The 13,761-nt window shown below is 31.8% G+C and overlaps 1 protein-coding gene across 1 annotated transcript; it reads right to left on the bottom strand.

Annotated features, from left to right (window-relative positions):
• Positions 1 to 11,069: 11,069 nt before the first annotated feature.
• LOC149571972 (heavy metal-associated isoprenylated plant protein 39-like) lies at positions 11,070 to 11,990 on the bottom strand. The gene is made up of 3 exons (XM_089810243.1): positions 11,800 to 11,990; positions 11,604 to 11,679; positions 11,070 to 11,504 (listed from the first exon to the last, which is right to left on the bottom strand). The coding sequence occupies exons 1-3, from the start codon at positions 11,803 to 11,805 to the stop codon at positions 11,218 to 11,220; spliced, it is 369 nt and encodes a 122-aa protein (XP_089666369.1). The 5' UTR covers positions 11,806 to 11,990; the 3' UTR covers positions 11,070 to 11,217.
• Between the last annotated feature and the right edge of the window lie 1,771 nt (positions 11,991 to 13,761).

The raw sequence follows: 13,761 nt of genomic DNA, 5'->3' as shown, positions 1-13,761 counted from the left end.
TTTGATTCTAGATTAGTTTTCAATCATTTCTAGGGGGAGCACACAAATATTTCATGTTTTTGGGATGTGTCTAATTAAAAAATTCATATTAAAAAAAAAATTACAAAATTATCCAAAAAATATGGGATAAACTACATAGTGTTAGATAACTTTTGATCACATCGATTAAAGAATTTCAAAAAAGAAGTTAAAATTTTAGGTGGGCGACACTTTGTACTGTGTTATGTTTTTTTGGAATAAATAGTACCACTTTCTTTGGGCCCCTTTTTTGAAGACCTAAAACTAAACCATTTTGAAAAAAAAATAGTAGTTTAGAAACTAGATTCAAAGGACTACTACTTTTTTTTTTGTCATATCTTAAAATTTTGAGCATACCTATCTTCAAATTCTTGTTGAAGTTTAGAAATTATTGATTTTAGAAAAAAGGTGTCCACTTATACCCCCTTTTGGCACCAAAACTTGGTGCACTTACCCAAATGAGACCTTTATACTTTTGGCCAAGACTCAAATGGGATATGATAGATTATGTTGCCTAGCATTTGGAATGTTAGTGTGTCAAGGCTGAACATGTCCATCCAGCAAGTCTTCTATACCCACATGAGATTTCGTAGTATAAATGGTAGGTTATTAGCATGGACTTTGTACAAGGTTTACCCATGACTCAATATAAGCATGTTGTCATCTTGGTCGTAGTCGATAAGGGTAAAAATGCAAATTTGTGTCACCTTTTTGTAAAGGAAAAGGCTAACAAAAGTATAATTGTTAACCTTCAATGACTTAAAACTAGTATTATTATTTAGAATTTGAAAATAAGTTAAACTATTAAAATGTGTAGAAATGGATGAAGTTTAGGATTTTAATTTTTAATAATTATTTGGAATAAGAATTGATATGTTTTCCTAATTTAGACAATTTTTTAGTTGCTAAAAAATGCCAAAAATTATGGGTCTAGTTCCCACCACAAAACTATATAGAAATAAACTTTTTTCCCTTTGATCTTAGACTATGTTATATATAACATATATATCTAGAACAATTAAAAATAAAAATTGGCTTTAGACTTATATTTTCTCTTTTATAATGATTCAAATTTCAACTCACCTAAAATCGATAGTTTTCATCTCCCACCACATTTTTCAAAATAAATCTATTCTAACCAAAAGAAAAAGTATACATTCTAAAAGAGGGATCTCTCCTCTAGAATATCATATAATTTTTTTTAAAAATTGATATGATTTAATATTTCTTTCTTTCTCAAAATTGACATCTTTTTAGTGTTAAAATACATGCTTGTAGAATTTTTATTATTATAATATACTATATCTAATTAAAGCACCATAAACTCTATATGAGAATATTGTTGACTTTGAGCTCTATAAATTAGTGTTTAAATGTTATTAAAAAGATATCATAAAAAGTAGTAAGAGTTATTGAAATGTCAATTTTCTGAAATAATTTTATTTCTTTAGTAATTGGATACAATATAGTATAAAACATGCAATTAATAAACATTTCCAATTAGAAAAGTGTGAGACAAGATATAACTTAGCTAGAATCAATTTATCTAGATCATATGTTTGAATAAAATTGATTTTTACATAGAAATACTCAAAATCAGTCATTCTGGTAAATTAGCCTAAAAGGTGATACAGCTTTGTATTTTTACCCATAAATTAACTAAAGTTGTTCACTTCATTCCTGGCAGTCTAAAGGACAGATCTCCAGTTTTGGCAAGAAAGTTTGCGAGATATTTCGACTGCATGGTATTCCAGAAACCATCATCTCTGACAGGGATATCCGAATGACTTCAAGGTTTTAGACAACCTTGAAATTCACTTTGGGTACATGCTTCAACTTCAACACAACTTACCATCCTAAGACTAATGGGCAGACTGAGAGGGTGAATTAGGTGCTTGAAGATTTTTTGCACATGTACTGCATGGATCGACAATACAAACGGTAGGAGTATCTTCCATTAGTGGAGTTTTCCTATAACAACTCCTACAATTCTTCCTTGGGTATGGCTCCTTTTGAGGCTCTTTACGAATGGAATTTTTATACTCCTATCAGTTGGAATAGAGTTGAGGATAGGGTTATTATGGGTCTTGAGATGCTAAAGGAGATGGAAGAACAGATGATCTTAATCCACAGTTAGTAATTTTTTTAGTAGTGAATCTTTGCCAATTGGCTATTCTCTCTCTTCGGGAAATCACAATTTGGCGAATAAAACCTACATATGGGGTCAACCATGTCATCGAGATATTAAAAAATTTGGGTCCAAATCCCAAGCTAATCGCTCATTAGTTTACACATAATTGGTCTCAAATCCTGGTCCAATCACCAATGTAATCTACATTTAGAACAAAATTATTTTAAAATATTCGCCAGTCTTTTCCTAATGTTTTCTTATTGAACAATATTATTTTGCCCTTAAAATAAAATAATATTTTCCCTCAGGTTGAGCATTGCCTACCATTTTACTGACGTGTGTCTCCAACTACTTTTGTTTGGCCAACTATTTTATATTTTGGTTTTTGGAATACATGTCGTAATTTTGGGAAGATTTAGACTTTATGGTATGTCATTTAAAATTAGGTTTGAAATAGAGCTGAAGTCATTGATCTATATATCATTGACGGCCCAAATTAATTCCTTTCACCATCAAAATGACAACATTAAAAGTGATGATGACCAAGTTGGAAATAAAAAAAGGACACATTATTAATTGAATCTTAATGGATTGGAATACTACAAGTATAATTAAATAATCTCTCTTTGGAAAGTTGGAAACTGGCATATTAGCGAACTATATTACTATTTTCTGTTATATGAAATAATTAATTAGCCTCTTACATTATGAAAATGTTTATTACCAACAAAAAAAATCACCTACATTTATTTGCATACCAAAAAAATTAAAATTAATTCCAGTTATAATTAAATTTTGATACGGAAAGCAAAATTTCATGAATAGAAAATAATTTTCTCCCTTGCCTCGAATGAAAATATTGCCCTCATTTAGAAATTTTTCCTGCATATTTAATGTTGAATTCACCAACATTTTACATAATTTTCTCAAGAGGGGTTTCTTAAAGTTATGTCTGTCCACAGTTAGCTGAAAGAGGCAATAGATCAACAAGAAAGTTACGTGAACAAGAAACACACTTTTCGATAGTTCTAGATTGGGGATAAGGTGTTTTTGAGAGTTAGACCACATAAGAGTTCAATCTCATTTGGCAAGAGCTCAAAGCTTGCCTTGAGATTTGTTGGCTTGTTTGAGGTTTTAGAAGTTATCAATATAGTTTCTTATCGGCTTGCTCTGCTGCTTGCTTTAGTCTGCATTCATAACATCTTCCATGTTTCTTTGCTTAAGTTATATCATCTTGAGATATCTCATGTACTTGACTGCCATGCATTGCAGGTACAAGATCCAAGGGTGATAGTAGTTCAGCCCACCTAACTCATTGAGTAGTGTACCATCAAGGTACAAGACAGGGACGTTCTCCAATACAAGGTCCAATGGGATCAATTTGGTGTAGATAGTGCCACTTGGGAGGATGTGAAGGATTTGTAGAAATCCTTTCCCCATCTATTTTTTTAGCTTGCTTTATTTCAGTTATATCTTAGTTTTGGATGTGCATGTATGTTGTTATTTTGGTTTGACATCGAGATGATGTCTCTTCCTAAAGGAGAGGGATGTCATGACCCAGTTTATGTCTTTCCTTATTATTACTTATATGGTGACCCTGCCTAATTTGACTTGGTCAACTTTTCTTAAATGTGGATTAATTATTGATTGTTTAACTATTGCATTATGATGCGTTAACTAGAATGACATAAATGAATTATTAATGTATTGAAATGTTTTGATTTATTTGGATTAATGCTTAAGTGATTATGTTGTTAAGTTATTTTATGGTGATAATGAGCTTCTTTTCTCAAAGATGATGTGAAGTGATAGGTTACAAGGTGATGGAATGATTATGGATATAGATGTGTGCATTATTACATAGATGATATGATGTCATGATGTTGAATCCATTTTATTATTTTAATGACTACTGACTTGCTTTTGGTTGTGAGTGTTTGAGTGATCACAGGTTGATGAAGGCTAGGGTGTGGTTGAGGTAGAGAAAGGTTAGCCTCTCGAAAGGGGATAGACAGATAATCCTTGCAGCTTACACAAAACACTTAAAGTGCATTACAGTTTCAAATTATGTTGTGTTTAATCTTTTCCTTAACTCATTTCATAATGTTACTTGATCTGGTAAATGTGATGAGCGTATGTGTGTACATATAATACATATATTTTATCCTATTATTGGGAAAGAACGAATATGAAATGTGTTTGATTTAATTCTTTTCTTTTAAATGTTCAAGTCATTTCATCCTTATTTCCCTAAGCAAGATATAACATCAATTCTAGTTAGCAAGTAATAAAAAAAAATGAAGGCACCACACCCAAAATTGGGGGTCAATTACGCAACTGACAACACAAAAAGGGGGAGTACAGCATAATAAAGGGCAGCTGGAAGGAGGGGATTAGAGAGCAAGTTAGAGGACTCTATATTGTTCAAAAATCCCATTCCTTAGGGGCAACAAATAAGAGTGTGATCATTCTTAAAAGAGAAGAATAGTGGTTATGCTACGGGGGAGAAAAAGGTGTTTTTGGCAAGAGAAAAAAGGAAAAAGATGTGGTTATTGTTCAATAGACTAGGCCCCATTCATTCCCACCTCATAGCATTTTACAGAGTGGGGACCAAGCATGGCAGCAATAGGGGAAAATTGACTAGAAGAGTTATTAGGTTACTTATGACTATGTTTTTTTGTCATGGCTGATTGAAATTGTATGTTCTGTGTCTTTTATCCTTGTTCATGGAAAAGCTAGAATCTAGGTTTTGTTCAAAGAATATTTGGCTTAATTTCTCTATTTTATACTGTTGGGCACCGTTTCTTTCCCCTGTACATTACATATTTTTTCCCTTGTTACACTATGGACTTGTGTTCTTATTTCTTAAAAAGGTGTTGTTGTGGTTGTGGGTTCCTTGAGAATGGAGTTTGTTGAACATAGTGGGTCTAGGTATGTCGTGTGACTACTTGGCTCACATGCTCTTCTTGCTAAGATTTTGTATGAAGCTATGAAGCACCTGAAACCATACAGGTAATACCTTATTACTCAACCTACATATTGTTAAAGGATGTCAAATCCACTTAGAGTGTTATGCTCAGTGACAACCCTGTTCAACTACTATGTTTTGAATTTATATATGGTTTTTAGTGAGAAGAGCTATTGAGAAAAAACTTGTCTACATAGTTGTCTTTTAAATTGCAATGGAAATGTGTCCTTTTATTTAATAGATACAAGTTGGTTGTTAATAGTGTTTGTAATGGTTGTTATAACTAGTTAGTAGACTCTAGTGGTGATAAAGGAAGTCTAAGGTTCTTTGATTTGTAACATTCGCTATATGATCTCTAGGAAGTAATTCCTTTTATTTTTAGATTATATATACAAACTAGTTCATATTCCTCAAAGAAGACATGGAAACTTCAAATAACTGGATGTTTGATGAAAAACAACTGTTAAGTGTAAACTTGATTAGCATCTGTTTCAATGAATCTTGATCATCCAACTTTGCAGGAAAACAATACCATGTGTGAACATTTAACTTCTATTTTTTTTTATTTGAATCATTCATTGAAACCTTATAGTTATATTATGTTGCATTATAGCTCTTGTTATTATTTCTAGAATAGTGAATAGAGTTTAGACCTCAAACACTTGGTTGCTTGAAGTGTATTTTTTTTATCAACTGAATTAAATCTGTAGATCGTTAAGGAAATCTTGTTCTTAGAAATGTAGCTAAACTATGCCATGTTGTGTAGTATTATTTCATTCTATTTTATTAAGAAATTATAATTAGACCATCTTACAAGGTTAAATCTTGAATTTCTCTACAATTTTGGTTAGTATACTCACTGCTATTATAGAACAGTGTTTAGATTCTGAGTTCTCACATTTATGTAATGCCTATGTGTAGAGATGGATGCATGTTGTGTTTTCTTCTCTCAACCTGTTAGATATTGCATGGTTGGATTCATTATGATTTGATTATCCATGCTTTATACTGACAAATTATGTGCTTGGCCAAGTCATTCTTTATTGCAGCAGTTTTAATACTATTTTACTGACATTGCATATGGGTAGATATGCTCTTTTATTTCTCTACATATAAGTAGATGTGTAGAATGTTAATGTCTTTACCTGCTACATTCGGTGATTAGGCTATTTAGCACATGGTTGTTTGTAGTATGTATCACAACTGCATTGGATCCATCTGATCCATATTGTTCTATGAAGCTAGCCTTCTCATGCCAGGGTCAGGGCATTCTTCATGTCAACTGGAACTTCGGAGGAGTAACTACTCTGTGGTTGGTGTGGTAAAAGCACCTCGTCCACACCCTCATTTTAGATAGCAAAAGGAAGAGGTTTGATGGCTTTGGAGACAGGTCACTCAGAGAGAGACATACAATGCCTATTCCAGAGGATGTAACCGTCTACCAGTTGTATGTTCATTCATAGTTTATCCATCATGATTTTATTATACTTGGGTGATGTATTAATGAAATTCTCAATCTATTTACGCATTGGCTGCAAATGAGAGGCAAAATTGTATCATTAACTAATTGTGTACTCATGATAACGAACAACATTGTATTATAATTTGCACTTTGAGTTATAGCTTATTAATCTTGATTATTATTTAAATAAAATAGATGCTTGACTTTTCTTATTTCAGCATTGTATGATGTGGCATTGTCTTCTACAAATTTAGTGTTTTGTGTGTTATGTCTTTTTCTTAGTAGTTTTGGACATTACACTTTTGCTATTGGAAATATGGGAAATATATTTTCAAAATAGAATGTAAATTAATGATCCTCACTTGAAAGGCGTTTTAGTTGAGATCTCAATACTTATGTGAGTTACTCTGTAGTATGCACCATAGGAAATCGCTAGAATTGAAAGCTTTTTAAAGCAACTATTATATAGAATAAAGTTTTTGATGGCTAGTGTGTATTAACGATTCTGATATCATTTTCAAACAGAACCAGAGCTGAAATGCAATTTCCATGATAAAGATCTGGGCACAAAGATATTAATTCAGCTAACAATTGCAAAAGTTAGCAATGATCCTTATGTTTCTGTCCCTATCTCTATTATGTGAGTGATTTTTGTTTAGCAGGATATACTAAATTAGGGATTTTTTTTCAAAGAGATTCCATAGATTTGGTAGCATTGGTAATAGAAAAAAATCTCACAACGATTTTTTAATCATGGAAAGAAATGTCCAATTCCACTGCATCATCTCTAGGGGTTTCGAACACGTGACCCTAACATATTTGGAGCATCAAACTAATCAAGACAAAATTTTGAAAACCTGATCTGCACTAGATTTTGATAAACGGGCTTAATTAAGTGTTAAATTATATCTTCGTCCAAGATTAAGATTTTAATAGGTTATAATGTATCTTGTATTAAGGGTTAAGTTCAATACTAATAAGGAGATAACGGTTTTTTTTTAAGGTTTAAAAAGTTAAGTATTAAACTTGGAGTATTCTTTGTGAAAATTCTAATATAGTTATTGATTATTATTTAATTATATTATAGAAATTAATTTATAATAAATATTGAGAACAATATAATTATAAATTTATGTAAATTAATTGAGTAGATGTGGATTTTTTTATTAAACTTCAACAAATCAATAGTTATGTAGGGAAACAAGTCAGTTGTTGTTCATGTAGGCAATGCAACTACAGTATTCATTACCTTTCCCCCTAATTATTGCCCAAAAAAAACCTCAGTACCTGCACACAAACATGCCAAAAAAATCACCACCTTTTTTTCATTTTATAATTTTCTTGATTGTTGATTGGTTCATTTGTCCAAAAAGTACAATAACGGCTATTGGTGTACATTTCTCTCTAAACATGAATGACCATCCAATTCATAATGTTGGATCACTTTTATAGATAAAAAATATGAGAAATGAAAATTCTATTTGAATTGTTGAAAAGTTGATTATGGATATTAGTTACAAAGCGAAATGAGAATATTTTACCTCGAATGATGGAAATTTTGGAGCCATGGTGTAATCAGACCCAATCAACTTTTTCTCCTCTACCTTTCACAATATACAATCCGCCATTTACCACCAAACTTGGCAAAAGTTTAAGAGGACTCCACATATCGAGAGAATTGTTGTTCATCATATTAGTGGCAAGATGGTCTCTGTTGGACCAATGATGAATTGTCTACCTAGTCATGTGCTTTATTTGGCCTGAAATATGAAGATTTGGCTTTCAACAAAGTATTTATATGATTGTTACAAAACAAGTATGTTGGAAGACAACATTGGGAGCTTCACATTGTATGTTGTGGCTTTTCTCCTTAGGCTATCCTAAAACATAGCTTTGCAAGGCTCTAATAATATGTTATTGGGTCACGTGTGCTTTCAATTAGAGAGGTTGTAGGCTTGAAATAATTGAGAGACCTCAATATGGCAGGACGTGGCTATCCTCCCTACAAATTGCACTATTGACTAAATTTCAAAAAAATGAAAACACAATAAATTTTTTTGAAATTTTTAGCATTTGATCTTCATGATTTGTATATTTTGTGATCGAGAATAACAAAAAAATTTAGAAAATTTCACTGTATTTTTGTGAATCTGAAAAAGAATAATGTTTGACTTCTTTTAATCTTTAATGCATTTTGTCTTGAGATTAGCCAGCATGACTAAAGAAGCAACTTTAGAATTAACAACTAGGATTTATTAGATGGTCGTCGAGAGTTTAGATGGACAGTCTCATTAGCTCGTCAATCTCATATAAGCATAGAAAAGCAATTTAGAAGTATATGGATATAAAACATGAAATATCTAGGAGAAGCATTTTCGCATATAGGTGGAGAACAAAACTTGCACCCCAATGGCAAACATGCCAAAAATAAATTGATTTTAGAAATAAACAACTAATTGGCTTTAATTTGTGAATACTATATTGCACTTTCTTGAGAACACTCTTCCTTGTGCGCCACTTCATCTTCTGACATCCTGAATACATATTTATCTCAAACAAAACATGCCAGCAATGAGTAAGGAGGATTCTTCTTTGTAAAACGGGTAAAAACTAGCACTTTCAAAAACCCTTAGATTGCAGACTTCAGCATATGATGTAGGCGTTAGGATTCTCATTGTTGGGGAAGTTGTAATCGTAATGATAATAAGGCAACCTCTGAACGTACACATATCTTGGGTTCTCTGCATTTTGCTCCTCTTGAAAGGAGGTGGATAGAGTGGATCAAAGATAAACACGAATGCAATGATAAACATTCAAATCAATAAGCAAAACACAAAGACATCAAGTTGTGCTATAGCACTAAATACATAAATAAAATCTATTAGAAGTCTTTAGAATGCTACAACGTTCCATCCACTCATGATCTACAATGAGAAACCCAAAATGGGCTCTACTGATCCACCATGATCAGATAAATATCTAATATTCAAATCCTTACATAATGCCTCTATTTATAGAGGGTATGAGAACTCTCTAGATTACAGACCAAACATATTACACATGTATTGCATGACATATAATATTAATATATATCAATAAATATATGCAACTGCTAGTGGTTGAAGACTGATTCTAAAATGATGTTGGATGACTAAATGCGGTTGTTGCTCTGTGGCTTGGGCGGCTGTGCGGCTATGGACGGTGGGAGAAATTAATATTGCCAACACTCCCCCTTAATTTCTTCCACTAATGCTACTGCATTTATATTGTTTTTCCCTTGTCATAATTACTTCGGGTTTTACGGCTCACCCCTAACCAATGCAATATCAAAGTGGTTTTAAGTTCACCACAAACTTCTCAACCATCACACAAATGGTTTCAAGATAACCATAAACTTTGAAATCAAATGGTTTACAAACCAAGCACTCATTGGTTCTAATGACCATGAATCATCACTATGGGGAAATTATCATTACTTTCGCTTTTCTCCTTCTTAACCTGCATCAAACTGATTATTGAGTCCATATAAAAAAAAATTCATCTACCGAGATACATGGGTACCTAGCCGCTGTACTCGCCAGTTCTATAGGAATCATTTTCACATACATGGTTCATCAATACATTCAGTCAAACTCTAGGGTGTCGGGTACAACTGATAATGCAACCCTTACAATAGCTTATTAACAAACAATTCTCATTCAATCTCCATCACTTGATTGGGGGATATCAATTCAGCAATCTACTATTACATGACCACATTTGATATGACAAAGCCTTAAACATTTTCTCATCTAGATTCCAACACTTAAACTTCAAATCAACACACACACAGACCTTTGCACTATGACAAGGAGCTTTAGCACACCATCTCACCTTTTATTCAACATGTTACACCTAAGATAACCAACTTAACTTTAACAACTAATGCATAACAATTGACACACATATTTCAAACACAAACATAAAAACTTCTATGATCAATATCTTCCATGCCATGTGTATGCATTCTTTGGCACTCCCGCTTGCACAAAGATGCTCCATATGCTTTGAATCTATGAATGACAGCGTCACACAATGCAAACTCAAACACACTTCAACTTTGACTTCCTTCTTTTCATGGCTTCTCTAATTTTTATAGCAAGCCTTCAATCTCTTGATTTGTTCTTCTCTTTCTTCTTGCAGAAGATAACTTCAAATGCTATTGCCTATTGCACTTCGTTGCCACAACACTCTTCACCAATTCTAAACTTCTCGAGCTCTCCACGATCTCTAGGATCATATCCCATTAGCTAGATGATACCACTTGAAGGGAGGTGGATAGAGTGGATCAAAGATAAACATGAATGCAATGATAAACATTCAAATCAATAAGCAAAACACAAAGACATCAAGCTGCGCTACAACACTGAATACATAAATAAAATCTATTAGAAGTCCTTAAAATGCTACAGCATTCCATCCACTCATGATCCACAATGAGAAACCAAAAATGAACTCTACTGATCCACCATGATCAAATAAACATATGATATTCAAATCTTTACATAATGCCTCTATTTATAGAGGGTATGAGAACTCTCTAGACTACAGACCAAACATATTACACATGTATTGCATGACATATAATATTAATATATATCAATAAATATATGCAACTACTGGTGGTTGAAAACTGATTCTAAAATGATGTTGGACGGCTGAATGCGGTTGTTTCTCTGTGGCTTGGAAGGCTGTGCGGCTATGGACAGCGGGAGAAATTAATACTGCTAACACCTCTTTCTTCTCCTCCTTGGTTGACCAAATGCTCTGCAGTTGCGCAAAATTAAAGCCATATTTCCTAAGCCTTGCGGTGAGAAACACAGGATCTGCCTCCCCAATCACTGTCATCAGTTTTTCCTTCATGTCCACTGCAACAGAATCCACCCCTGCAATTCAAACATTCATTCATCAGATCATCTAGCAGAATAAATCTAGGGTGAAACCTTAAGGTTTCAGATCGAAAAGGAGGGAAAAAATAAACATACCTTCCACCGCTGCAACCACCTTGAGGGCCTTCCTCTTTCTTTTGTCGTCCTCAATCGTGAATTGTAACACCATTTTCTACATATTTTTAACAGAAATGTTTGTAAGTTAAAATTTTGAGCAGAGGCTGTTTAACAGTTTACTTTTTGACATGAATCGAAAAGCTTAAGTAATTTATAAACAGCTATCTGGAATTACCTTCATTTTGATATCTTAGAATGGGGTTTTGTTCACAGAAATCGATGACCGTGCAGCAGAGTTGTGGGGATTCCGTCTCAATAAGTCTCCCAAGATTTCGTCGAAGGACTGGTTGGGTGTTTGAGAGATGAATAAATTGATTTATAGCGAGCATTTTACAATTCTTCGCAGAAGCTAACTAGTTTAACATCGTGCTGAATTCAAGGGTGGGGTTCGAATGGATTGGGCTCCTGGTCTCGACGCAGTTTCATTCGCGAAAAAATCTCTTTCAAATTCTACAATTGACCTTGACCAGGTCAATGAAAAGTAATGTTTTTATTTCAATCGGTGTACACGTCTTTTAAAACTTTTTAATGTAGTATTATGCTTCCATAGGGTTAAAACTATATATATAATTTAGTCATCACTTCACAATCATATCATATGACTATTATGAATTATACTTATTAGTCCCGACATAATATATAAGACATGGAACTAATGTTTCTGATAGCTCCTAACTCCAATTTATTATTAATTTCTGTCAAGAAAAACTATTGTTGCATTTGCAGATTTCTAAGGTTTCATTTTTAATATTATTTATTATATAATAATTTTGGTTTTTTATTGGCTGGATATTTTCGTGGGGATATATCATATTTTTTCTGAATAAAATAGCAAAAAAAATAGACCTGTCATAATGTATTTAATATTTTTGGAACTCTGACAACATGTCAGGCCTGTCAGAATGCATTAATTTTTTTAAGAAACTGTGAGGATGTGTCCCAAGAGTAAAACGTAGAAAGTAATACTGATAATTGATTTTATGTGGGAAGTTTTATGTCGAAGGTAGAAGAAAATTTGACACAACATTTCACCTAATGGAGATAGTGGCAATAGTAATCGTCACATGGCATTGATTCACATATTATTTGCATTAAAAAGTTGAAATTATGTCAACTATTGTATTTTTTAATTTGTTGAAGTAACAAGAGCTGTGTTACAGCAAGAGTCCAGCCTAATAGTAAAAAAACAAATATTGTTTGAATAGATTGAACAAACATTGGCATAAGTAAATGATTGTAAATAATTATAAGAAGAAAATTAAAATAAAGTAATATAAACTAATAATTATTAAAGAGTAAATTAATTTTATAAGTTTTAAAATAAAATTTAATTCTTTTATAATATAAGAACATAGAATAATGAAATAGAAAATTAGAGAAAATTAGAGGAAAGTGTTGTTTGAACATATATTTTTTATTTTAAATCAATAGGTACAATATTATTTTAAATCGACTTAAACAATTTCATTTATATGATGATTTCAAATTTTCTTCATTAATTATTGAATTTATTCTAGCGTATTTACTATCAATCTATTTAAATAATATGTATTTCATTACTATCTACTAAAATAAAAAATTACTCAAACTTTTTTTCCAATATAAACATTAAATGGGTAAATATTGTGGTGCTTATCTCTAAATGCAATTCTATTATTGACCCTAACCTAACGTAGTATAAATCTAATCTTAATTGAATTCCCATACTAAACTCTAATTTTACTTGTAAAACTAATTTGAATGCTAAACTTAAATCTCATTTTAAAATTATAATAATGAAGGAGATTAGGGATTATATATATATATATATATATATATATTTCAAAAAATTTATTATATAAAATAAAGTATAAAATAAAATTTAATAACATTTATAAAATTTAATTAAATTCTATAATAAATTTTATAATTTAATTCTTAGTCCTTTCCTTTCTCCATACTACTAGTTATATATATTATATAGCATATAATATATAAAGAGAAAGTCTAGAGATATGGAGACTTAAATTTACCTTTAAAAAAAAAAACTTTTAGTTGATTAGACAATTTTTTTGTAATTTTCAGAATGAAAAATTAATTAAACCCCTAGCAAAAATAGGGTCAACCAATAAGAAAAAAGAAATACTTTTCAAGAAAT

The sequence above is a fragment of the Cupressus sempervirens genome, chromosome 2 (genome assembly GCF_028749045.1).
Source record: "Cupressus sempervirens isolate cs-2001-9-10 chromosome 2, ASM2874904v1, whole genome shotgun sequence".
NCBI lineage: Eukaryota > Viridiplantae > Streptophyta > Pinopsida > Cupressales > Cupressaceae > Cupressus > Cupressus sempervirens.
This window is presented reverse-complemented; position numbering and strand designations above follow the sequence as displayed.